Consider the following 27495-nt stretch of genomic DNA (forward strand, 5'->3'; position numbering starts at 1 on the left):
AGATAATGTTTCTGTTAATATCCATTATTACCAGTTTTTTAACATTTTAAACACTTTTTGGGAGAGTTTGAAATTGGGATCCTTTGCTCCGGACAAGAGCATTTCCAGGCATAGAGCCGAAATGGAAATGAATAATACTGAAAGTATTCCAAAACAAAATATTTCCCCTTGTAACATTCTCCTAAATGTACATTTTAAGCTTAAATAATGCAACAAAATCTAATTTATTAATCTATTCTAAAGTTTCCCTGCCGGACAAGGATTGTCTCAAACTTTCAAGAATCCCTGAGCTAATACTGCTATTCTACACATTTTGCCATGAGGCTGAGAGAAAATGTCGCAGTTTTAAAGTTAATTTCCAGTAATTCTAAACATTTCTTATGACGTGTTCATATGCTATCTGGGGGGCCTGACCCCAAAAAGCTCTTGGGCTACGTGCCAGTGTCAAGAACTCCCTCAAGTTGAACAGAAATCCAGACGAATAACAATGAATTACTTAACTCATTCTATACCATTCTTATAGTTGTGGTGTTGTTACATATTCCCTCTTAAATTGAATTCTGGGTTCACAATCATACTTCATAGGACTTGTTTGGACCAGATTTACCAGGCTTTTCTGTGTAAAGTTGGTACCTCATTCTTCTAATACAAAGATTAGAGGACTTTTAATGTAGGCTACCTTAAGTACTGGATCCATTCTTTAATGTTATCATCATACATTGTATACAGTATGTAAACATGTGATTTATTTAAGCAATAAGGCCAGAGGGGGTGTGGTATATGGCCAATATACCGCGGCTAAGGGCTGTTCTTATGCACGACGCAACGTGGAGTGCCTGGAACCAGCCCTTAGCCGTGGTATATTGGCCATATATCACAAACCTCTGAGGTGCCTTATTGATATTATGAACTGTTTACCAACGTAATTAGAGCAGAAAAAATAAGTGGTTTTGTCATCCCCGTGGTATACCACGGCTGTCAGCCAATCAGCATTCAGTGCTCGAACCACCCGGTTTTTATTCTTTTTAATTTTTTTACTTTGTGAAAAATAAGGTTTATCTGGCCATAGCCTACAGGAAAGAAGCCCTTCACATTTAAGTACATCAATGATTTCTTTCTCTCCAGAGAATGATTAAAGCTCACATTAACCTAACACCTACTGTATAATGTACTGTATCAAAATGGCGATGAAGTATTCAAATGAACAATTTCTTAATTGTTAATTGAAGAAGGAAACTTGCAGTCCCCCCCCCTTTGTCTGTGTGAGACTGGTGAAAAGCCTTTTCAAATGGAAAGTGTCTTTCAACACAAGTTACAAACCCACTATAACATCAGTGTCAGATTTTAAAGACTTTTGTCAGAGTTACTACCAACCGTATAAAATGGTTTGGGAAACATAAAATAAAGTGTATGGCTTTAATCTGTGAACCAAAGTCTAGGTAAAGAAAGTGGGTCAGAGGCTTTTATGTTTTCATGCTAGTGTCATAAAACTTGTCCACCAAAGAGTTACCGAAAATAACCACCTGTGTCAACCATTAGGGGGCAGACAAAGATGTACAAACAGCTTTTAAACAAAAGACAATTCCAGAAGTGAGGACCTGCAGGGGCTAATGATTGGCCACAAGGTCTGCTCTTCATTGATCAGCTGAAGTGACAAGGCTAAAATAAGTGTCCACACCACCTGCTGCTTTGGATTTAAAATGGGTGATCAAATAGGCTATTCCAGGACCGGAATAGGCTTCCATTGTGCTGCACATATAGTGCCTTCAAAAGTATTCATATCCCTTGACTTATTCCACATTTTGTTGCGTTACAGCCCGAATTCAAAATTGATTAAAAATAATAATCTCACCCATCTACACACAAATACCCCATAATGACAAAGTGAAAACATGTTTTTAGAAATTTTAGCAAATTTATTGAAAATGAAATACAGAAATCTCTCATTTACAAAAGTATTAACACCCCTGAGTCAATACTTTGTAGAAACACCTCTGGCAGCAATTACAGCTGTGAGTCTTTCTGGGTAAGTCTCTAAGAGCAATCCACACCTGGATTGTGCAACATTTGCCCATTCATCTTTTAAAAATTCTTCCAAGCTCTGTCAAAGTGGTTGTTTTCATTGCTAGACAACCATTTTCAGGACTTGCCATATATTTTCGTAGATTGAAATCAAAACTGTAGCTTGGCCACTCAGGAACATTCACGTCTTCTTGGTAAGCAACTCCAGGGTGTAGATTTGGCCTTGTGTTTTAGGTTATTGTCCTACTGAAAGGTGAATTCATCTCCCAGTGTCTAGTGGAAAGCAGACAACCAGGATTTCGCCTGTGCTTAGCTCCAATCCGTTTATTTTATCCTGAAAAACTCCCCAGTCCTTAATGATTACAAGCATACGAATAACATGATGCAGCCACCACTATGCTTGAAAATATGAAGAATGGTACTCTGTAATGTGCTGGATTTGCCCCAAACATAACACTTTGTATTAAGAACATAAAGTGAATTGCTTTGCCACATTTTTTGCAGTTTTACTTTAGTGCCTTGTTGCAAAATGCATGTTTTGGTATATTTTTTTATTCTGTACAGCTTTCCTTCTGTTCACTCTGTCATTTAGGTTAGTATTGTGGAGTAACTACAATGTTGTTGATCCATCCTCAGTTCTCCTATCACAGCCATTAAACTCTGTTTTAAAGTCACCATTGGCCTCATGGTGAAAACCTTGAGCGGTTTCCTTCCTCTCCGGCAACTGAGTTAGGAAGGATGCCTGTATCTTTGTAGTGACAGTGTATTTATACATCATCCAAAGTGTAATTAATAACTTCATCATGCTACAAAGGATATTCAATGTATGCTTTTTAAAATGTATTTACCCATCTACCAATAGGTGCCAGTCTTTGCGAGGCATTGGAAAACCTCCCTGGTCTTTGTGGTGGAATCTGTGTTTAAAATTCACTGCTCAACTGAGGGACATTACAGATAATTGTATGTGTGGGGTGCAGAGATGAGGAAGTCATTCAAAAATCAAGTTAAACCCTATTATTGCAAACAGAGTGAGTCCATGCAACTTATTATGTGACTCGTAAAGCACATTTTTACTCCTGAACTTATTTAGGCTTGCCACAACAAAGGGGTTGAATACTTATTGATTCAAGGCATTTCTGCTTTTCATTTTTAATTAATTTGTAAAAATCTCAGAAAACATAATTCCACTTTGACATTATGGGGTATTATGTGTAGGCCAGTTACAAAACAAAAAAATCTACATTTAATTAATCTTAAATTCAGGCTGTAACAACAAGATTTGGAAAAAGTCAAGGGATGTGAATACTTTCTGAAGGCACTGTATCTGTACCCCCCAAAACACTACAACCTATAATGTAGCCATCATCATTCATAGCCACTCATTCAGCAAATAGAACATTATCCGTTTCAAAATCACCCTGGTCTTATCATGTAAAAAATACATAAACATATCAAAACAACTTAAGTACTCGCCCATTTACCAAATTATTGAAGCAAAAATGATAGAACAAAATCAGTGCTGGCAATAAATAAATACTATATGCCTACACATAAATCCCTCATTTGTATAAAAAAATGGCATACATTAACATTCAAGTTGACGCAGAGTGCATCACGAGAGTTCGGAGGATTCAAGATCAGATGACATTTTTCTCAGAGAAGACACACTCCAGTAAACGGGTGTCTTATACCCAATATCTTTTTCCTATGCTCTTGCAAATAGTGACAATGCAGTAGTCATCAGATACTCATTGAGAGAAGAGTACCAACAAGTTGTACAGACAGTTATTGTTGGACACAGTGTTTAGTGTATTACTAAAGCACAACATAAAGGGTTGTGTTCATTAGGCAGCAAACGGAAGACAACGTACTGAAACAGAGGTGGACTACTTGGACAATACAAAACGCAAATGGTTTATGCAAAATGTTTTAAAACGTTTTCGTTGCGTGCTCTAATGAACACATTGGCTGACAGACTGACAAACCACTGTAGTTTTCCTATTCAACTGACGCCCTCTGCTGGTAAAAGAGCCTAACTGCAGACCTGTCTGGTTTACGTATGCACCAAAGTACCCAACGGCTCACATCTGCTCAATTCATTTGCTTGTTTTCAATGAGTGACAGTGACTCCTAAAAGCATAAGAAATTAAATCCAGGAGAAAGGTAGAAGCAAAATAACCGGACCAGCAACCCAATCACCTACCCACTAAAACCAGATATCTCGCCTACTCATTGGAGCGACAGAACATGGACAAAAGGCAGCACATCTTCCATCCCAGCCGGACCTTCAGAAACACTAAGGCTTTGGTCTATGGGGGAGCAGGGGGTTGGTTGGTTGGGTGGGATGTTTGTTTAAAAGTAAGACCTCAGAAATAAGAACTCGAAGGGTGGGGTAATGTTCAGAGTCACTTTCAGTCAGGCAAGGGTCCCATCCCTGCCTGTGTGTGTGCGCGAGTGCGTATGAGTGTGTCATCTACTACTTGAGAACCAGAGTGGCCTCGCTGCCGTCTTTCCTCTTCAGGTACAGGCCGTGGGTCAGGTGATGCTCTCGCCGCAGGTACGCGTAGAAGTAGTCTGACACCATCAAGATCTGAGAAGAAGAAACAAAAGCAATATTGACAGAAATACCTTTTTAAAACAAAAGGAGAATACCCAAACATACTATTTTGCAATTGGATGCTGACGATCCATACAAAGGTCAAAAACTTTGCTACATAACAATTCTGGGAGCGTCTCCAAACCATTCTCTTTCCTTTTGAAATGTCGTCATCTCAGGCAGGTTTCAACAAAGTCAACCTGCATACTATCAGAGAGATTGGAAACCTATTGTCAGCCAAAGCAGTTAGCTAGCAATATTGACCTGGTTTATCTCACATGGTGAATCTATAAAACTGACTGGCACGTCTATCACAATCTCACACCGGTTACCTAAAAATCCTTCAGGACGGTTGAACTACAAACTCCACATTTGTTAACGCAACAGTTTTTGCAAATAGTATGCTCACAAGCATATAATTGAGCAGTCTGGTAAGAATATAACAAACAGAGACTACACTAGAACCTCAGTAGTGCTGCCTAAAACATTCATTAAGCCTACTCCTGGGAAAAACTTTTTTTTAAAGACTAGGAATAGGCTTGCTCTGCATCTGGGAAACCTGCCCTAACAGTCTAAAGGGCCTATCAACTATAATTGTGCTATTATATGCACCTAATAAGGGAAATGTTTTGTTGAAACCAACACCGTCAAATTATTAATGACCCCACCAGACACTATTAACCTCATTTATTCTCAGTCTTCGCTGATATCCCGGGAAGACCAGGAAGAAAAGTCTCAATGGAACAAAATGATCTCATCTTAAAGCGTATTAGACCCAGTTTCCCAGACTCTCCATTGAACAGTGTTGGACAGTGATATCTTACTCACACTCTGACAGGTAACCCAAAACCTTGGTGTCTACGTCATCTGTTCCAGAGCAGGTGTCGGTCACCATGAATTAGTGAAGGACGCAGCTGAAGGATAAACATTCCCATGTTCCGGTCTGGTTACCTGAGTAATTAAGTCTGCATTAAGTCTGATTTCAACTCCAGATGAGGGATTTGTGAGAGCAAACTGACTCTAAAAGGAAACGGGATCCACGGTTCTCAAATGTAAAATGGACAAAAGGAATGCCTATGTAAGAATGCTTTTCATTGACTACTAAAACCTCCCTCTGCAACTGGATCCTGGACTCCCTGATGGGCCGCCCCCAGGCGGTGAGGGTAGGCAACAACACCTCCACCGGGCCCCTCAGGGGTGTGTGCTTAGTCCCCTCCTGTACTCCCTGTGCACACACTGGACTCTACCCACACATATTTACAACCCAACACACACATAACATGCATACTGACACCACACACACATTCACACTCACCACATACGCTGCTGCTACTGTCTATTATTTATCCTGTTGCCTAGTCACTTTATCCCTACCTATATGTACTTAGCTATCTCAATTACCTCGTACCCCTGCACATCGACTTGGTACTGGTACTCCCTGTATATAGCTATGTTATTTTTACTCGTTATTCGTTATTCACTGTGTATTTATTCCTCGTGTCACTATTTCTCTATATATTATTTATCTCTGTATTGTTGGAAAAGTAAGTAAGCATTTGACTGTTAGTCTACACCTGTTGTTTACAAAGCATGTGACAAATACAAGTCTAACTGTTATACTGCCTCCACTATTCATTAAAGGTGACGTCATAAACCTCTTCCACATACAAACTTTGTAGCCAGGCTCACTGTATCATTGTTCTTGGTAAGATGCCCCAGGGTTGTCCTTTGGGTATAGCAGGCTATGACAGACATACCGTAGCTCAAGATAACAATTTAAAATATGGTACTACAATCATTCTAATCCCAATGCAAATGACATTGCCATACCCTAGGTTTAGCTGAAATGACACTGAAGACGCCTGTCCAAATGCTAGCCGACCCAGCTGTGCAGCCCATTCCAGCCCACTCACCTGTGCCACGTTGAAGAGCAGCGTGATGGCATAGTAAAAGTTGGAGTTGGCACTACCCGCGTAGATCCAGAGGTGCCAAAGGACTGGGAACAGGGCGGAGCACGCCAACAACACAACCGACACCAGGAAGATATTCCTCAGGACTGGAACACAAGGAAAATAAAGACTTCAAATAAATAGTCAATACAAAACTATATAATGTACAGTCATAACATTCCTTTGTTAACGTTAATGAGCCTAAAACCAAAGCTTTTTCTTGTAGAAGTTTCCCCTAATCTTAGTTTACAGAATTTGGTGATGTGTAGTTGGGTAGAGGGCATTCGTGGCAGGTGTGCCCTCTACCCAACTCTATGGTCACGTGAGGACAGAGGGCACTCATGGCAGGTGTGACATCTATATATCTCTATGGCCAGGTATTTATACAGACAGCCATTGAGGGCGCCTCCTTTCAATCTGGGTCCTTCACCAAAACAGGAGGAGGAGTTGAGCACGCCAACAACGCTCACAACTACCAGTATGCGTAATTGAATGCGAGTTCCAACATCCTTTATTGCATAGAAGAGGACATCCTCACCTCTGTTTAGTTTGTGTGGGATTCCAGCCGCTAATGGCCACCACATGCTAATGGCTAATTCAGGCAGCCATTACAAACCATAACTCATACAGACTGGCAACATCAACTGTTTATCATTCTGTGAATCTAAACATTTGAACAATCCATTCCATTTTACAACCATCTTCATCTATATAAAGACTCCAACTGCATCTTTGCTTCTGCCTCTGCTCTCTGTCCGGAGCTCAGTGTAGATGGGAAACACCATTCCAGTCCTACAACCTCAACACTTTACACTTAGCCAGCTAACTCTCTCTAGTAAATATTCTGCCATTAGTGCAAGCCCAATCATGACGGTGCAATGCATTGGACTCTTGATTATTCAATATATTAATGTCTTTATTGTACCTCTCTCTATCAAATAAATAAATGATTAATTAATGACTGTATGAACTCCAATTCATAAAAAGGTAAATTTCAACCGTTAAAACAGACTTACTGACCACTCTCTACACTAGCTGGCTATAGTCCCAACTTCTGTTGGCTATAACTAAAGAGATGATCATTAAGCTGGATGACTCATTAGATTATGCTTTCTGAAATACCATCCTGGCTTTTCTTGTTATTGAGCTTTGTGTCAAGTGCCTGTGGTGCATCAGAAATCGGTTTCTATTGTTGACTTTGACAAAGCTGAGTCATCCCCTGTTCCTGCTTCCCTTTGTAAAGACAGATCATTATACTAGGAGCCCTTGACCTGGTCTGAAAACAACCCCTAGACCAGTAATATAAGCCATTTAGCAGACGCTTTTATCCAAAGCGACTTACATTCATGCCTGTATACATTTTACATATGGGTGGTCCCGAGAATCAAACCCACTACCCTGGTGCTACAAGTGCCATGCTCTACCAACTGAGCTACAAAAGGACCATTGTTTCCCAATCCTAGTCCTGGTGACCCAATGGGGTTCACATTTTTTGTTTTTGCCTTAGCACTAACACAATTGATTCAACTCATCATTAAGCCTTTGATTAGTGGAATTAGGTGTGTTAGTGCTAAGACAAAAAAAAGTGCATCCCTTTGGCTGGGACAAAACCTGCAGTACTGCGGCTCTCCTGCAGCAGGATTGAGGACTACTGCACTACAGTATTAGGGATGATGTTAAGGAGCACACCCTCTGAGGGTTGGTTCTCCTAAAAAAATGGTCTTAGTCGAGCTTAATCCATGTCCAATGCCATCTGTTGTGCAGCTCATAAAACATGTTTCCAAAACCTCTCAATGAGTACCCACCACCCCAGCTGTTCCACCTATTGGATTTATTTACAAGCCCTTGATTAGTTGAAAGAGGTTTGCTAGTAGTGGAATAGATAGCTAATGAATAGAGCAAAGGTTTGGGAAACGCTATCCTCACACACACAGTACACAGGGATCTACACAACAGATGACGTGGAATATTAACATAGCTCAACTTTGTACGACTTTTGAGGGATGAAAGCAAACTGAAAATCGACAGCGAACTGTATTCCTGCCTCTTCAACAGAAAAAGCTAGCTTTAGGACAGAGTTCAGTAGGCGAGAAATGGAAGAAAGAGCTTTGAAACGGGGAGGTACTATCTAAACTTGTCCAATAAGAAATGCTTGTGCTCGTCTTCTGTTGCAAAAAAGTTTGCTACGGTGTACCCTATCGAACACAATCCATGGCTCATGGGAAAGAACCACTCACATCTGTAGAGGTGGTTCCAGGCCGGTAGGAAGGCCATGTAGAGGGCGATGTCGCCCACGGTGGGGTAGGACTTGAAGATGGAGATGATGGCGATCTGCATGAAGATCAGAAAGAATGGGTGCTCCCTGGGACAGAGAGGACAGCAGTGTTACTATACAGCAGCCATTTTAGGACTGAATTTACAGGACTTATAGATGTCACTTTTAGATGGGATACATTATATATACACGTGGCTCAGTGGAGCATGACAGTTGTAACACCAGAGTGGTGGGTTCAATTCCCACAGGGGCCACAGATATTTAAAAAATGATGCACGCAATACGGGAAGTCGCTTTGAATGAAATTGTCTGCTTAATAATACATAATACCCAGGAACCAGGGTTTCCGAAAATTTGGCACCGCACAAGTGACTAGGAAGATTTTAAATGAATCGGACATTTGAGAAATGTACAGGTCATCCATATGAATTGGGTGCTTAACCCACTGGGCGTCCACCCACGCAGCCAGCGCCTTCAATAAACGAGGGATTTTAGCCAGATGAGCCACATTAACGTGTCCTTAAAAACCACCTATAAGAAATTACAAAAACACTATTCCTTGTGTTTCGATGTGTAGCATATGCAACACATTATAGCCTATTGTTTTATTCGTTTTTTCTTTCCTTAAACAATAATTGTCCACCTCACGGTTCAGCTTTCGCAGATATGAGCACTAAATGCATCAGGGCATTGCATGCATAAAAAATATATATATATATATATATTTTATCTTTATTTAACTAGGCAAGTCAGTTAAGAACAAATTCTTATTTACAATGACGGCCTACACCGGCCAAACCCGGACGACACTGGGCCAATTGTGCGCCGCCCTATGGGACTCCCAATCACGGCCGTTTGTGATACAGCCTGGAATCGAACCAGGGGGTCTGTAGTGACGCCTCAAGCACTGAGATGCAGTGCCTTAGACCGCTGTGCCAATCGGGAGTACAGGTCATCCATATGAATTGGGTGCATAGGCCTATAGGCTTAGGCGTCCAACTGTATGATATGAATATTAAAACAATAAATATAAAGGAAGCTTTGGCCTAGCCCCAGAGAGAGAGATAGATATGTCAGCGGCATGCTACGACACTGACATGCACTTCTTTATCCTTGTCAGATAGGCCACTGCATCTGCTATACAGATATAGACGTACAGAAGGAAGCTAATTCTTAAATGTTCTATCCAAATATATATTTTTTAAATTATATTGTTAGATTATTGGAGTAACTCTGGTAGGCCTAAAACATTCTTCCTGTCGGAGTGAGATGGAGCGCCGGTGCGCACTGCCTTCATATCATAGGCCTGCAGTAACAGGCTAACAGCCACACCACACCTTCACAACATTTTCTAATCTTTATTAGGGTAATATCAAAAATAAATCAAGCTATTGTTTATAGGGAAAATACGAGCAGGATATTATATTGCGGCAAACAACATTGCAGTTGGAACTTAATTTGGCCAAATAAAATGGCTCAACAGAATGAAACAAAACACTTGCAAACTGGTTTAAACCTTCACAAAAGTTTTGAACAGGATATATTGCAGCAATTACCAAGAAATGCTAGTGCCTACCTTATCTGTCATTTGTTGGGTATTATATTTATTTTACAAAGGTCTACTTATAACCCACCTTAAACTAAATATGGAGCACAAATAAAAAACAAACAGATCCAACTTAATTTAGCCAACAAAGTCAACAGAATGAAACAAAAGTTTTTCATATTTAAAGAACTGGTTTAGATTAATGAATAGGCCTACATTAATAACAATGATATAAAATAATAATAAAACAAATTATTATACATACGAAATAAATAAATTGCATCCTACCTGAAAAGCGAGTTGCACAGTAGCATGCATTTGGCCACGCCAACGTTCTTCTCATCTTTGTCCACTACAATATTAAAACTTGTCCATACATTAGCTAACTCACTAACTCTAAAATATTATACCCACTGCTAGTAGCCATGTATTAATCTAACAGTACGTTTAATTTCCCAAAAAACATTGTAGCCTACTGCCCAATGAGGCCTAAACACTCGCAATGGCCAATGCACATTTCGCGCACTCCGTATCTCAAAGCCATATCAAATATCTTGTTTGTAAAATAGTTGCTATTGAGCTCAAAATTGAGAGTTGATAAATAAATTAAAATGTACTTTACGGTTTGACCAAATCATGGTCAGCCTCCTACAAAATAGGACGTTTTGAGTGAGGTGAATGAATGTGCAACTCACACCAATGCGACCAATTTTTTTTTTTACTTGCCAAAGAGTCGCAAAAATTGACTAAATGGTCGTAGTCTGGAGCCCTGCCTTGTAGGCTTTTCACTATAGGCATACTCCCCAACTTTCATTTTACTTCATTGAAAAAGGCCTCCATCTTAGCAATCAACAGTAGCCTAGGTCAAGGCTCCTCTCTCGCCCTCTCGCTCTCCTCAGCAGCAGGCCGATACATGTAAGGAGTGAGAGAAGCGCAAAATCAGGGTGAATGATAGGCAGCCCTGGCCAATTTGGCCGGCTACAATTTTATTTCTCGACTTTTAATTTATTTTAATTTAATTACCGGCTAATGGAAACATGCCAGAAACATCAATGAACAGGGTTCACAAAATGACCGAAAGGACACAAGATGAGTTGGATAACAAAGTTTCTACATGATAGTGCTTGCGATCTTCCTTTATGTGCAAAATGAAAGCATTACCATGTTTATCTCTCAACACCACAAGGACGACGCAAGTGAAGTAGGTTGGTTATCTTTGAATGCAGCAGGTAATCATTCTTAAAGTAATTACTTAATGTATTGAGCTTACAGTTGAAGACGGAAGTTTACATACACTTAAGTTGGAGTCATTAAAACTCGTTTTTCAACCACTCCACTAATTTCTGGTTAACAAACTATAGTTTTGGCAAGTCGGTTAGGACATCTACTTTGTGCATGACACAATACATTTTTCCAACAATTGTTTACAGACAGATTATTTCACTTATAATTCACTGTATCACAATTCCAGTGGGTCAGAAGTTTACACTAAGTTGACTGTGCCTTTAAACAGCTTAGAACATTCCAGAAAATGATGTCATGGCTTTAGAAGCTTCATTTGAGTCAATTGGAGGTGTACCTGTGGATGTATTTCAAGGCCTACCTAACTCAATGCCTCTTTGCTTGACATCATGGGAAAATCAACAGGAATCAGCCAAGACCTCAGAAATAACATTGTAGACCTCCACAAGTCTGGTTCATCCTTGGGAGCAATTTCCAAACGCCTGAAGGTACCACGTTCATCTGTACAAACAATAGTACGCAAGTAAACACACCATGGGACCACGCAGCCGTCATACCGCTCAGGAAGGAGACGCGTTCTGTCTCCTAGAGATGAACGTACTTTGGTGCAAATCAATCCCAGAACAACAGCAAAGGACCTTGTGAAGATGCTGGAGGAAACAGGTACAAAAGAATCTATATCCACAGTAAAACAAGTCCTATAATCGACATAACCTGAAAGGCCGCTCAGCAAGAAGGAAGCCACTGCTCCAAAACTGCCATAAAAAAGCCAGACTACGGTTTGCAACTGCACATGGGGACAAAGATCATACTTTTTGGAGAAATGTTCTCTGGTCTGATGAAACAAAAATATAACTGTTTGGCCATAATGACCATCGTTATGTTTGGAGGAAAAAGGGGCGGCTTGCAAGCCGAAGAACACCATCCCAACCGTGAAGCACGGGGGTAGCAGCATCATGCTGTGGGGGTCCTTTGCTGCAAGAGGGACTGGTGCACTTCACAAAATAGATGGCATCATGAGGAAGGAAAATTATGTGGATATATTGAAGCAACATCTCAAGACATCAGTCAGGATGTTAAAGCTTGGTCGCAAATGGGTCTTCCAAATGGACAATGACCCCAAGCATACTTCCAAAGTTGTGGCAAAATGGCTTAAGGACAACAAAGTCAAGGTATTGGAGTGGCCATCACAAAGCCCTGACCTCAATCCTTAAGAAAATCTGTGGGCAGAACTGAAAAGGCATGTGCGAGCAATGAGGCCTACAAACCTGACTCAGTTACACCAGCTCTGTCAGGAGGAATGGGCCAAAATTCACCCAACTTATTGTGGGAAGCTTGTGGAAGGCTACCCGAAACATTTGACCGAAGTTAAACAATTTAAAGGCAATGCTACCAAATACTAATTGAGTGTATGTAAACTTCTGACCCACTGGGAATGTGATGAAAGAAATAAAAGCTGAAATAAATCACTCTCTCTACTATTATTCTGACATTTCACATTCTTAAAATAAAGTGGTGATCCTAACTGACCAAAGACAGGGAATTTCTACTAGGATTAAATGTCAGGAATTGTGAAAAACTGAGCTTAAATGTATTTGGCTAAGGTGTATGTAAACTTCCGACTTCAACTGCATATACTAATTATGGGGTCAATTTCACTAATGGTTTGTGATGTGTGAAATGTTTTATTAAGTGTTATTTTCACGATATTTCACATTGTTCGTCTGCATAATTTAAATCTAAAATGTATTTGCATGAGACAAAGTCCACTTGATCATTAGTTATTGCTCTAAAGTCCTATGCCACTGGTGCCAATTACATCTATAGTGCAACCAACTGGTTTGGTGCAGCCATCTAAGGTTGCAGTGACTTTATATTCACAGAGCTTCTAAGGACAAATGCATAAGGTTTACATACCAAATTTCAAGGCCCCATGTCCATGACTCTAAATGCAGCAACTAATCATTCTCAAATTAATTAGAGGCTAATTAATTGAGTCTATGTACCAACTCTGGAGTCAATCTGACTGACCGTTCATGAGAAGATTAAGTATTTTTTAGCATTAGCCCTACAGTGCATCCAGAAAGTATTCAGACCCCTTCACTTTTTCCACATTTTGTTACAGCCTTATTCTAAAATTGATTCTCACAATACCCCATAATGACAGAAAAAAACTGTCTTTCAGACATTTTTGCAAATTAATACAAATCCAACCTGAGAGAGCTTGAGAGGATTTGCAGAGAAGAATGGGAGAAAGTCCCCAAATACAGGTGTGCCAAGCTTGTAGCGTCATACCCAAGAAGACTTGAGGCTGTAATCGCTGCCAAAGGTGCTTCAACAAAGTACTGAGTAAAGGGTCTGAATACTTATGTAAATATGATATCCATTTTTGTATTATTCTTTTTAAATACATTTTGTTTTTGCTTTGTCATTATGGGGTATTGTGTGTAGATTGATGAGAATCCATTTTAGAATAAGGCTGTAATGTAACAAAATGTGGAAAAAGTCGGAAGGGGTCTGAATATTTTCTGAATGTACTGTATGTGCATCTATAGGTACAGTGTGGCCATATTTGAATGCATTCCGTTTTTTTCTCAAAACCATTCAAGACTGATGTAATAAGTCTAAATACAAAATCTGGAGCGATTCTGAGGTATGGTTCATGAGGAGAAGATGATTGCAGATTATTTTGAGCATTAGCGTTACATAGGCAAATAATTAATTGTTAAAGAGCGACTGCCTTTAAAAAGCAACAAATACCTTTGAAAATGGCCTATGTGGCATTGATATAAGTCAAACACCTATTCTAGGGTAAATAGGATAATTTTGGTCATAAAGTCAATCTTGAGTTCGGAACATCCATGCGTCACAACGGGTAAATGACATGGGGTGAACAGCTGCATTATCGCTCTCTATCCAATAGCATAGACAGTGTGACAGACCTGCTCAGCAGCTCTGACTGTTTACATAAGACAACACAGCGTGCATTTTGTTACTAGGAAAATTACTGCCCCGAACACATTAGTTAGATGTAAAATTGCACAACTAAAACATCCTCGGCAAAAACATCTAACTTAATTAAAGTTTTTTTTTGATTCATTAAAAACATCAAGTTTTTCTAATGAGCAACAGAAAAACACAGGTGCCAATCGGCTAAGTCAAAGGGTTGCAAAATGCGGATTTACAGTGGTTTAAATGGACACAAACCAGATTTTTTTATTTGTCAATAACTCAGCCATCTATTGACCAATCCCTTAGCTTTTCTCAAACTAAGTTAAGACATGTACCATGGGCCTACATTCCATGGTTCATGAGAACATGCTGATATGCGTATGTGCTAATATTGGTATAGTGTTGCCATCTTTCAATGCATCAATGTTATTTTCTCAAACTCTTCAGGGACTATTGTGATGAGTGCAAAAACCAAATTTGGAGTGAATCTGACTTTTAGTCCATGAGAAGATGTATGATTATTTTAAGCATTAGCGTTACATGGTCCAAAAAGAGAATTGTTAATAGTTTCCTAATTTGTTAAGATATCAATGCCAAACTTAACATGGTTCATCAGGGTAATGTCTTTGATGAGTCAATCATGAGTCAGTAAATCTGACCTCTGGTTCATGAGTATAATATTTATGAAGAATTGTTTTCATTAGCATATGTGCTAACATGCATCTATAGGAACAGTGCGGACATATTTGAAGGTTTACTGTATTTTGCCCCACAGATCTGTGCTCTTTTGCACCACAAAAATGACGACCGTAGTCTCTCCACACTGAGTTGAAGAGCTGATGAAGGGGACTCACTTTAGCTTGATGGAAAGTGGAATGGTGTAGAAGAACACGTTGATCTGAAAGACGCAGATGAAGAAGAGGCGGAAGTGCTCAAACATCTCGGCGAAGAAGTACCAGAAGAGGCCTATGTTGGGGGTGAGATCTGGCACGGAGAGGCTGGGGAGGAGACACAGAGAGCAGCATTCACACGGTCAGAAGGAACACTCACACAACGCATAAAGGCCCTTTCATAACCAGTGTTGGGATTAGTTACTTGTTACATTTCACAAAAGTAGCGCGCTACTTTACAATATTACTTTGTGTGGAAAGTAACACGTTATATAACTGCTTAGCGTTACTTTCACATTTCAAAATCTCACCTTTGTTTGACTGTTGGAGGGAGTAAGGCGAGCAGTGATTGATAGTAGCCTAACTCAGGTTTGCTCACTACTAGTTACTCCTTTCATCTGTCCTAGTCTACAAGTGCCGCGCCATCATATGGGCTGTTTAATTAGCCATATACATTGCATTCGGAAAGTATTCAGAGCCCTTGACTTTTTCCACATTTTGTTACGTTACAGCCTTATTCTAAATTGATTAAATTTACACACAATACCCCATAATGACGACGCTAAAACAGGTTTTTAGAAATGTTTGCAAATGTATTAAAAACAAAAAAACTTATTTACTTAAGTATTCAGACCCTTTGCTCTGAGACTTGAAATTGAGCTCAGGTGCGTCCTGTTTACATTTATCATCCTTGAGATGTTTCTACAACTTGATTGGAGTCCACCTGTGGTAAATTCAATTGATTGGACATGATTTGGAAAGATACACACCTGTCTATATAAGATTCCACAGTTGCCAGTGCATGTCAGAGCAAAAACCAAGCCATGAGATTTTAGGAATTGTCCGTAGAGCTCAGAGACAGGATTGTTTCGAGGAAAAGATCTGGTGAATTGTACCAAAAGATTTCTGCAGCATTGAAAGTCCCCAAGAACACAGTGGCCTCCATCATTCTTTGTTTGGAACCACCAAGACTCTTCCTAGAGCTGGGCGCCCGGCCAAACTGAGCAATCAGAGAAGGGCCTTGGTCAGGTGACCAAGAAGCAGATGGTCACTCTGACAGAGCTCCAGAGTTCCTCTGTGGAGATGGGACAACCTTCCAGAAGGACAACAGTCTCTGCAGCACTCCACCAATCAGGCCTTTATGGTAGAGTGACCATCGGGTTCTTGGCCACCTCCCTGACCAAGGCCCTTCTCCGATTGCTCAGTTTGTCCGGGCGGCCAGGTCTAGGAAGAGTCTTGGTGTTTCCAAACTTCTTCCATTTAAGAATGATGGAGGCCACTGTGTTCTTGGGGACCTTCAATGCTGCAGAAATGTGTTGGTACCCTTCCCCAGATCGGTGCCTCGACACAATCCTGTCTCGGAGCTCTACGGACAATTCCTTCGACCTCATAGCTTGGTTTTGCTCAGACATGTACTGTCAACTGTGGGACCTTATATAGACAGGTGTGTGGCTTTCCAAATCATGTCCAATCAATTTAATTGACCACAGGTGGACTCCAATCAAGTTGTAGAAACATCCCAAGGATGATCAATGGAAACAGGATGTACCTGAGCTCAATTTCAAGTCTTGTAACAAAGGATCTGAATTACATAAGGTATACTTTTTTTTATTAATTTGCAAAACCTGTTTTCGCTTTGTCATTATGGGGTATTGTGTGTATAGGGGTCATACTTTCCGAATACGTTACACCACAAACACATTTCATAACACATTCCATCTCATAGCAGTCTTATCTTCCAAATATGTCTGCTAGGCCTAAATGCAATTCCCAAATAAAGAATGACTAACTTTATTCATGAGATCTTTGATAGTGGGAAAAAGTTGTAGGTTATCACATTCATAAGAAACCTATTCATGTTTTACATAGATTAGTGAACTCAATGCACAAATTAACAGTAATTGTATACTAAGGTCTACAACCTTCAAATAACCTTTTTACTCATGCAACCCAAAGTCGAACTGATTACCGGGGTCTTGGCGCAAACATCAAGGTGAAACAAGTAATAAATGTGTCCATCAGGGTTGGGGTCAATTCTATTTCAATTCAGTCAATTCCTGAAATCCTGAATTGAAATGTAATTGACCCCAATCCTGGTGTCCATGTTTTCACTCACATGAATCCGTAGACGGAGGACAGGAAGTCCCAGGAGCTGAGCAGGAAGAAAGACAGACAGACCATGACACACAGGCTGCCCAGGTACATGAAGGCGTACTGCGTTGTGAAGAGCCAGAAGCTGGGCCTGCGCCAGTTCACTGGGATGTACAACCTCTGTGGGCAAGAGAGGGACACCAGGGAGAGAATTCATATCTCAATTGCTTAAATCTGGGGCAGAATATATCAAGCGTCTCAGAGTAAGAGAGCTGATTTAAGATCAGTTTTGCCATTTAGATCACAATGAATAAGGTTACATGGATACAAAAGATCCTAGATCAGCGCTCCTATTCTGAGATGCTTGATACATACACTGCTGTTCTGGTCTCCTCTCCTTCATTTGCATTGATTTGGAGAAAAAAAACTTGAAAGTTCATTATTAGGCTGCCTTTCACCTGGTCAGTTCTTACAGATCAGGGCAATGAGGTAGAGAAGGCAAGGACGATTTTTTAATATGTTCACCAGGGGTGCATCTCAATAGTCCAAAATGGCCTCCTCTCGACTCGGACTTCTTCAACTGCATTGAACTGAAAGCATTGGCTAGAACCCATATGGTGGACGCCTACCAACCAGGGCCCGGTTTCCCGATAGCGATGGAACTTAAGTGTTTTTTAAATTATGTTTTCTCCCTTTTTCTCCCCAGTTTCGTGATATCCAAATTGGTAGTTACAGTCTTGTCCCATTGCTGCAACTCCTGAATGGACTCGGGAGAGGCGAAGGTCGAGACCAATGCGTCCTCCGAAACACGACCCTGCCAAGCTGCACTGCTTCTTGACACACTGCTCACTTAACCCATAGGAAACACTGTACAACTGGCGACCATGTCAGCGTGCATGCACCCAGCCTGCCACAGGAGTCGCTAGAGTGCGATGGGACAAGGACATCCCGGCCGGCCAAACCCTCCACTAACCCGGACGACGCTGGGCCAATGGTGCGCCGCCTCATGGGTGTCCCGGTCGCGGCCGGCTGCAACACAACCCGGGATCGAACCCGGGTCTGTAGTGATGCCTCAAGCACTGTGAGGCAGGCTTCAACAATACTGACGACGGATCAGCTCCTAGAGAGATATTATCACCTATGGCTGCAAATATTGAGACGGGTTATTCTAATGCTTACCCTATAATAATGCACTAAATCAAGATTTGGCACATCATTGCGCACATGTTAGGCTACACCCATATGGTGGAAGGCTAAGTATATTGAAGCAAAAATTAGACAGTAGCCAAATAAAACTCAATTGAATGAACATGAAATTGATTTCAATATCATTGGAATATATAGGCCTATAGCCTATACTGTAGGTAGTCATCTCTGATTTCATTTGTGACATCTTTTATCCTTCACTTGTTTGTAAAAATTGCAAAGATATTGGCAACTTTGTATTTGTAGTCAACTTCTATGTGAAGTTATCGGCGGTCACAGAGAATGAAAAACACTGATTTCTATGTTTAGCAGAGATCTTGTATATAAAGTGACACGGGAAGGCAAAAAAAGCATCTAATGTTGCACTTAGCTGTTCTACGATTGGTCTGAGGCAGGCATTTGATTACAAGCATTTTCAAGTGCAACGTTAAATGGATACTTCCCCAGAGTCAGATGAACTTGTGGATACAATTTGTATGTCTCTGTGCCTAGTATGAAGGAAGTTAGAGGTAGTTTTGCGAGCCAATGCTAACTAGCGTTAGCACAATGGCTGGAAGTCTATAGGTATCTGCTAGTATGCTAGCAGATACCCATAGACTCCCAGTCATTGTTCTAACACTAGGTAGCAATTGCACTAGCGCCATTACCAACTTACTTCATACCGTACGCAGAGACATAAAAATGGTATCCACGAGTTCATCCGACTTTAATAACGATGTTTTTGGGAAACAGTTCAGAGATTTAACAATGCTGCTACAAAAGGTTCTAACGATGAACTTAGCCTTAAGATACTTTTGGGAAACCGGGCCTAGGACTTAGCTTTCACCTGCCCAGTTTTCATGTCTGTGCATTTGAAGGTAAGGCAACAAGGGGAGGAAGCCATTTTGGACTATAAAGACATATCACTGACGGAAACTTGTGAAAAGTGAGGCCAACAGTCTTTCAGCTGAGTCATACGAACGTACCTGTAGTAGGTAGAGCAGTGCTGGGGCAAATAGTGTGAGCGGGTAGATTGACTGGTATGTCGCCAAGGCCAAGAATATTGCACTCATCAAGGCACTTCCTTCAATATCAGAGAAAAATGTAGTTATTGACACGACAAATAAATACATGGTTTGGGTGACACCATTTGTTGCTGTACACATACCTTTTATTGTACAGAGAATGAAGAGTGCAATGACTGCATTGTTAAGCCCACAGGTTGACTTTGCCACACAGGAGAGGATCGTGAAAGGGTTCAACAAGTAACTGCAGGGAGAGAGAGCGAAAACAAAAAAAGGTCATCATTAGGTTGTAAATGCTTTGTTTACCAAAACTGGCGGACACCCATAGGTTTCAAGGAGTGATTGTGTTGCTGTGCATCTCTAAATGTTGAATCTGCTGTTCTTTGAGCTGACCAGGTTGAGCCAGGTGGAGTAGGGTGAAGTTCACCCTGGATGTTGATCTAGAGTCAGTTTTGTGTTTACCCCTCTAATGGACTTGGTCAGGACTGGGGAAAAGTAAGCTGATCCTAGATCTGTGCCTTCTCAGGTACTTACAACATGGCCACCTTCAGAGGGATGTAGTACATCTCTTTGGGCGTGCGGAAGAGCTGCTGGCAGTTCAGAGGATAGCGGTTAGCCTCCAGGGCGTACTTCTGTTTCCTGAACTGGAGCAAAAAACACACACCACATGAAGGGCTACCACTAGCTCGTTGTCGTCTTGCCTGTGCATGTACAGTATGTATAGGCATCTCAAAATGGGGGTGTTTCTCAGTATGCATACTACCGTGCTCCACACTCATGCTTGGAGTGCATTCTTAGAGGACCTTCTCTTGAGTACATTCTTGTGAGGATGAGAGAGTGTGGAGAACGCATAAAACATTACATTTGAGCTGCACTCGCACTACTCTATTACCTCACGCCAGTGATGTAGTACTCGAGTGTCTTGGTCTTGTCTCAGTGTCGGATACATTTTTACTCTGTCTTGACTCTGTCTCGGACAGTAATTTCTTCCCGAGATCAGCGGAGTAAAATACTCACAGTAATTATCAGCTTCCATTCAGTCAGCGCATAAAACTGCTTTGCCATCTTATCACCTATTGAAACCTGGGCCTCCTACTTTACTCGTACTTCACTCTCGTAGTTTGACAAACAGACGTCTCACAGGTCCTCAACGCCTCTTCACTGTTGACGTTGAGACTAGTGTTTTGCAGGTACTATTTAATGAAGCTGCCAGTTGAGGACCTGTGAGGCATCTGTTTCTCTAACTAGACACTAATTTATTTGTCCTCTTGCTCAGTTGTGCACCAGGACCTCCCACTCCTGTTTCTATTCTGGTTAGAGCCAGTTTGTGCTGTTCTGTGAAGGGAGTAGTACACAGCGTTGTACGAGATCTTCAGTTTCTTGGCAATTTCTCGCATGGAATAGCCTTCATTTCTCAGAACAAGAATAGACTGACAAGTTTCAGAAGAAAGTTCTTTGTTTCTGGCCATTTTGAGCCTGTAATCAAACCCACAATTGCTGATGCTCCAGATACTCAACTAGTCTCAAAAAGTCCAGTTTTATTGCTTCTTTAAATCAGCACAACAGTTTTCAGCTGTGCTAACATAATTGCAAAAGGGTTTTCGATCAATTAGCCTTTTAAAACGATAAACTTGGATTAGCAAACACAATGTGCCATTGAAACACAGGACTGATGGTTGCTGATAATGGGCCTCTGTACGCCTATGTAGATATTCCATTAAAAATAAGCAATTTCTAGCTAAAATAGCCATTTACAACATTAACAAATGTCTACACTATTTCTGATCAATTTGATGTTATTTCAATTAACAAAAAAATTGCTTTTCTTTCGAAATAAAGGACATTTCTAAGTGACCCCAAACTTTTGAACGGTAGTGTATGTCAACTGTTAAATGGATGTGTGTGTGCGTTTGTGTGGGAGTGTAGGTGTGTACGTGTGTGTATATGAATGGGAGTGTGAGGGAAGAGTGAGGGATGGTGAATATGTGTAGGAGGGTGGGAGAGAATGGGTGTGGATGCATAGGGTATACAGTACCAGTCAAAAGTTTGGACACACCTACTCATTGAAGGGTTTTTCTTTATTTTTACAATTTTCTACATTGTAGAATAATAGTGAAGACATCAAAACTATGAAATAACACATATGGAATCATGTAGTAACCAAAAACGTGTTAAACAAATCAAAATATATTTTATAGCCACCCTTTGCCTTAATGACAGCTTTGCACACTCTTGGCATTCTCTCAACCAGCTTCACCTGGAATGCTTTTCCAAAAATTGCCGCTCCTGAACCTGTGACCAGAAACAAGCTACATGGGGTCAATACCAGAATAAGTGATCTAATGATTCTTTCTCATCGCAGCAAAATTGGCAGAGCTGAGATGGTTGTATGCCCCATATACAGTACCAGTCAAAAGTTTGGACACACCATTCAAGGGTTTTTCTTTATTTTTTACTATTTTCACCTGGAATGCTTTTCCAACAGTCTTGAAGGAGTTCCCACATATGTTGAGCACTTGTTGGCTGCTTTTCCTTCACTCTGCCATCCAACTTATCCCAAACCATCTCAATTGGGTTGAGGTCAGGGGATTGTCGAGGCCAGGTCATCTGATGCAGCACTCCATCACTCTCCTTCTTGGTAAAATAGCCCTTACACAGCCTGGAGGTGTGTTGGGTCATTGTCCTGTTGAAAAACAAATGATAGTCCCACTAAGCCCAAACCAGATGGGATGGCGTATCGCTGCAGAATGCTGTGGTAGCCATGCTGGTTAAGTGTGCCTTGAATTCTAAATAAATCACAGACAGTGTCACCAGCAAAGCACCCCCACACCATAACACCTCCTCCTCCATTCTTTACAGTGGGAACTACACATGCGGAGATAATCCGGTCACCCACACCGCGTCTCACAAAGACACGGCGGTTGAACCAAAAATCTCAAATTTGGACTCCAGACCAAAGGACACATTTCCACTGGTCTAATGTCCATTGCTCGTGTTTCTTGGCCCAAGCAGGTCTCTTCTTATTATTGGTGTCCTTTAGTAGTGGTATCTTTGCAGCAATTGATTCACCCAGTCTCCTCTGAACAGTTGATGTTGAGATGTGTCTGTTACTTGAACTCTGTGAAGCATTTACTTGGGCTGCAATTTCTGAGGCTGGTAACTCTAATGAACTTATCCTCTGCAGCAGAGGTAACTCTGGGTCTTCCATTCCTGTGGCGGTCCTCATGAGAGCCAGTTTCATCATAGCGCTTGATGGTTTGTGTGACTGCACTTGAATAAACTTTTACAGTTCTTGAAATGTTCCGTATTGACTGACCTTCATGTCTTAAAGTAATGGACTGTCGTTTCCCTTTGCTTATTTGAGCTTTTCTTGCCATAATATGGACTTGGTTAGGGCTATTTTCTGTATACCCCCCCTACCTTGTCACAACACAACTGATTGTCTCAAACGCATTAAGAAATTACACAAATTAACTTTTAAGAAGGCACACATGTTAATTGAAATGCATTCCAGGTGACTACCTCATGAATCTGGTTGAGAGAATGCCAAGAGTGTGCAAAGCTGTCATTAAGGCAAAGAGTGGCTATTTGAAGAATCTGAAATATAAAATATATTTTGATTTGTTTAACACTTTTTTGGTTACTACATGATTCCATATGTGTTATTTCATAGTTTTGATGTCTTCACTATTATTCTACAAATGTAAAAAATAGTAAAAATAAAGAAAAACCCTTGAATGATTGGGTGTTTCAAACTTCTGACTGGTAGTGGTACAGTCGTGGTCAAAAGTTTTGAGAATTACACAAATACTAATTTTCACAGTTTTGATGATGGCAATTTGCATATACTCCAGAATGTCATGAAGAGTGATCAGATGAATTGCAATTAATTTCAAAGTCCCTCTTTGCCATGAAAATGAACTTAATCCAAAAAAAACATTTCCACTGCATTTCAGCCCTGCCACAAAAGGACCAGCTGTCATGTCAGTGATTCTCTCGTTAACACAGGTGAGAGTGTTGACGAGGACAAGGCTGGAGATCACTCGGTCATGCTGATTGAGTTAGAATAACAGACTGGAAGCTTTAAATGGAGGGTGGTGCTTGAAATCATTGTTCTTCCTCTGTTAACCATGGTTACCTGCAAGGAAACACGTGCCGTCGTCACTGCTTTGCACAAAAAGGGCTTCACAGGCAAGGATATTGCTGCTAGTAAGATTGCACCTAAATCAACCATTTATCGGATCATCAAAAACTTCAAGGAGAGAGGTTCAATTGTTGTGAAGAAGGCGTCATGGCGCCCAAGAAAGTCCAGCAAGCGCCAGGACCGTCTCCTAAGGTTGATTCAGCTGCGGGATCGGGGCACCACCAGTGCAGAGCTTGCTCAGGAATGGCAGCAGGCAGGTGCGAGTGCATCTGCATGCACAGTGAGGCGAAGGCAAAGACTTTTGGAAGATGGCCTGGTGTCAAGAAGGGCAGCAAAGAAGCCACTTTTCTCCAGGAAAAACATCAGGGACAGACTGATATGCAAAAGGTACAGGGATTGGACTGCTGAGGACTGGGGTAAAGTCATTTTCTCTGATGAATCCCCTTTCCGATTGTTTGGGGCATCCGGAAAACACCTTGTCCGGAGAAGACAAGGTGAGCGCTACCATCAGTCCTGTGTCATGCCAACAGTAAAGCATCCTGAGAACATTATTGTGTGGGGTTGCTTCTCAGCCAAGGTAGTGGGCTCACTCACAATTTTGCCTAAAAACACAGAATGAATAAAGAATGGTACCAACACATCCTCCGAGAGCAACTTCTCCCAACCATCCAAGAACAGTTTGGTGACGACCAATGCCTTTTCCAGCATGATGGAGCACCTTGCCATTAGGTAAAAGTGATAACTAAGTGGCTCGGGGAACAAAACATCGACATTTTGGGTCCATGGCCAGGAAACTCCCCAGACCTTAATCCCATTGAGAACTTGTGGTCAATCCTCAAGAGGCGGGTGGACAAACAAAACCCCACACATTCTGACAAACTCCAAGCATTGATTATGCAAGAATGGGCTGCCATCAGTCAGGATGTGGCCCAGAAATTAATTTACAGCATGCCAGGGCGGATTGCAGAGGTCTTGAAAAGAAGGGTCAACACTGCAAATATTGACTCTTTGCATAAACGTAATGTAATTGTCAATAAAAGCCTTTGACACTTATGGAATGCTTGTAATTATACTTCAGTATACCATAGTAACATCTGACAAAAATCTCATAACACTGACGCAGCGAACTTTGTGAAGACCAATACTTGTCATTCTCAAAACTTTTGACCACGACTGTATGTTTGGCGGGAATGAATGACAATGGATGAGTAAGTTGATGGCTGGATGGGTGTAAGAGTGTCTGAAGGGTAGGAAGGGTAGAAAAAGATGGGCGGTCGGGACAAGCTTGACTTAGGTGGGCAAGGATGGGAGGTTGGGACAAGCATGGTTTGGGTGGGGGTAAAGGGGGAGAAAATAGGGAGGGGGAGGTGGATAGGGATGGGTTTGGCTTGGGAGAGAGAGAAGGATGGATTTAACTATACTACAATGTAATTGATTTTAGTGTCTTGCAAATCTGCTGTAAAATGAATGGGTTTTGGACAGATTAGGAGAGGATGTCGAGTTATTATTATTATTCCTTGTTTGTCATTATAGGTAAGATTCAATGTTGGCTATTGGTGAGAGGGGCTCTGTCCGAGGGATTGGGATGAGGTGACATCAGACAGTTTTCTGAAGTGTGTGTGGGGCCTCCACTCATCTCACTTCAGACTCTCCCCAAGTAGACCCCCACCAACCACTATATTTTAATTTAATTTACAAGGTAATACAAACTGACCACAATACTTAAGTGGCAGTCTTTCTCCAATGTATGTACAATGACATAATCCACAGACGTTTGGGCCATTAAGAGAGGAGTTGGAGCTTAAAAGCCCTAAAAAGTGATAGCGCCTCAAAGTGCAAAGTAGTACTTTGCTTTTCTGTTAAATGTCTGCTCAACCCATATGCTCTATATATACACACAAAAGTATGGACACCCCTTCAAATTAGTGGATTTGGCTATTTCAGCCACACCCTGACAGGTCTATTAAATTGAGCATCCCCATGCACTCTCCATAGACAAACATTGACAGTAGAATGGCCTTACTGAAGAGCTCAGTGACTTTCAACATGGCTCCGTCATAGGATGCTACCTTTTCAACAAGTCAGTACGCCAAATGTCTGCCCTGCTAGAGCTGCCCCGGTCAACCGTTAGTGCTGTTATTGTAAAGTGGAAACATCTAGGAGCAACAACGGTCAGCCGCAAAGTGGTAGGCCACACAAGCTCACAGAATGGGACCGCCGAGTGCTGAAGCGTGTAGCGCGTAAAAATGGTCTGTCCTCACTACCAACTTACAAATTGCCTCTGGAAGCAATGTCAACACAAACTGTTCATCGGGAGCTTCATGAAATGGGTTTCCATGGCCGAGCAGCCGCACACAAGTCTAAGATCACCATGCACAATGCCAAGCATCAGCTGGAGTGGTGTAAAGCTCGCCGCCATTGGACTCTGCAGCAGTGGAAACGCGTTCTCTGGAGTGATGAATCGCATCACCATCTGGCAGTCTGACTGACGAATCTGGGTTTGGCAGATGCCAGGGGAACGCTACCTGCCCCAATGCATAGTGCCAACTGTAAAGTTAGGTGGAGAAGGAATAATGGACTGGGGCGGTTTTTCATGGTTCGGGCTGGGCCCCTTAGTTCCAGTGAAGGGAAATCTTAACGCTATAGCATACAATGACATTCTAGACGATTCTGTGCTTCCAACTTTGTGGCAACAGTTTGTTTCAGCATGACAATGCCCCCGTGCACAAAGCGAGGTCCATACAGAAATGGTTTGTCGAGATCGGTGTGGAAGAACTTGACTGGCCTGCACAGAGCCCTGACATCACCCCCATCGAACACCTTTGGGATGAATTGGAATACCGACTGCGAGCCAGGCCTAATCACCCAACATCAGTGCCCTACCTCACTAATGCTCTTGTGGCTGAATGTCCCCGCAACAATGTTCCAACATCTAGTGGAAAGCCTTCCCAGAAGAGTGGAGGCTGATATAGCAGCAAAGGGGGGACCATCTCCATATTAATGCCCATGATTTTGGAATGAGATATTTGATGAGCAGGTGTCCACAGACTTTTGGCCATGTAGTGTACTTCACCTTCGATGGCCACTGGCACGCTGGAGAAGTGTGCTCTTCACGGATGAATCCCAGTTTCAACTGTACCGGGCAGATGATAGACAGTTGTGGGCGAGCGGCTTGCTGATGTCAACGTTGTGAACAGAGTGCACCATGGTGGCGGTGGGGTTATGGTCTAAGGCATAAGCTACAAACAAACACAATTGCATTGTATCAATAGCAATTTGAATGCACAGAGATACCGTGACGAGATCCTGAGGCCCATTGTCGTGCCATTCATCAGCTGCCGTCACCTCATGTTTCAGCATGATAATGCACGGCCCCATGTCGTAAGGATCTGTACACAATTCCTGGAGGGAATGGAGGGAACGTTGGAACATAACGAAATTACAGTTAACGAAAATGTACGCTTAATCCAGTATAAACTAATGTATAGAATGTATTACACAAGGGAAAGAATTCATAAATTCTATAGCACAACAGCAGAGTAACGTCTTAAGTGTAAAACTAATAATGACTCAATAAT

The 27495-nt window shown here is 41.5% G+C and overlaps 1 protein-coding gene across 1 annotated transcript in view; it reads right to left on the minus strand.

The window, feature by feature from the left end:
• Positions 1-3483: 3483 nt before the first annotated feature.
• Positions 3484-27495, minus strand: part of pigu (phosphatidylinositol glycan anchor biosynthesis, class U) — a 37235-nt gene continuing 13223 nt past the window's right edge. Inside the window, exons 5-12 of the mRNA XM_084173941.1 lie at positions 20308-20417; positions 19917-20017; positions 19735-19832; positions 17589-17743; positions 15437-15580; positions 8805-8929; positions 6532-6674; positions 3484-4612 (exon numbers count right to left, since the gene is read on the minus strand). Of these exons, the coding sequence (XP_084030067.1) occupies positions 4499-4612; positions 6532-6674; positions 8805-8929; positions 15437-15580; positions 17589-17743; positions 19735-19832; positions 19917-20017; positions 20308-20417 (990 nt within the window). The 3' untranslated portion in view covers positions 3484-4498. The remainder of the gene's footprint in view (positions 4613-6531; positions 6675-8804; positions 8930-15436; positions 15581-17588; positions 17744-19734; positions 19833-19916; positions 20018-20307; positions 20418-27495) is intronic.

The sequence above is a fragment of the Coregonus lavaretus genome (assembly GCF_964263955.1).
Source record: "Coregonus lavaretus genome assembly, chromosome: 12".
Classification (NCBI taxonomy): domain Eukaryota; kingdom Metazoa; phylum Chordata; class Actinopteri; order Salmoniformes; family Salmonidae; genus Coregonus; species Coregonus lavaretus.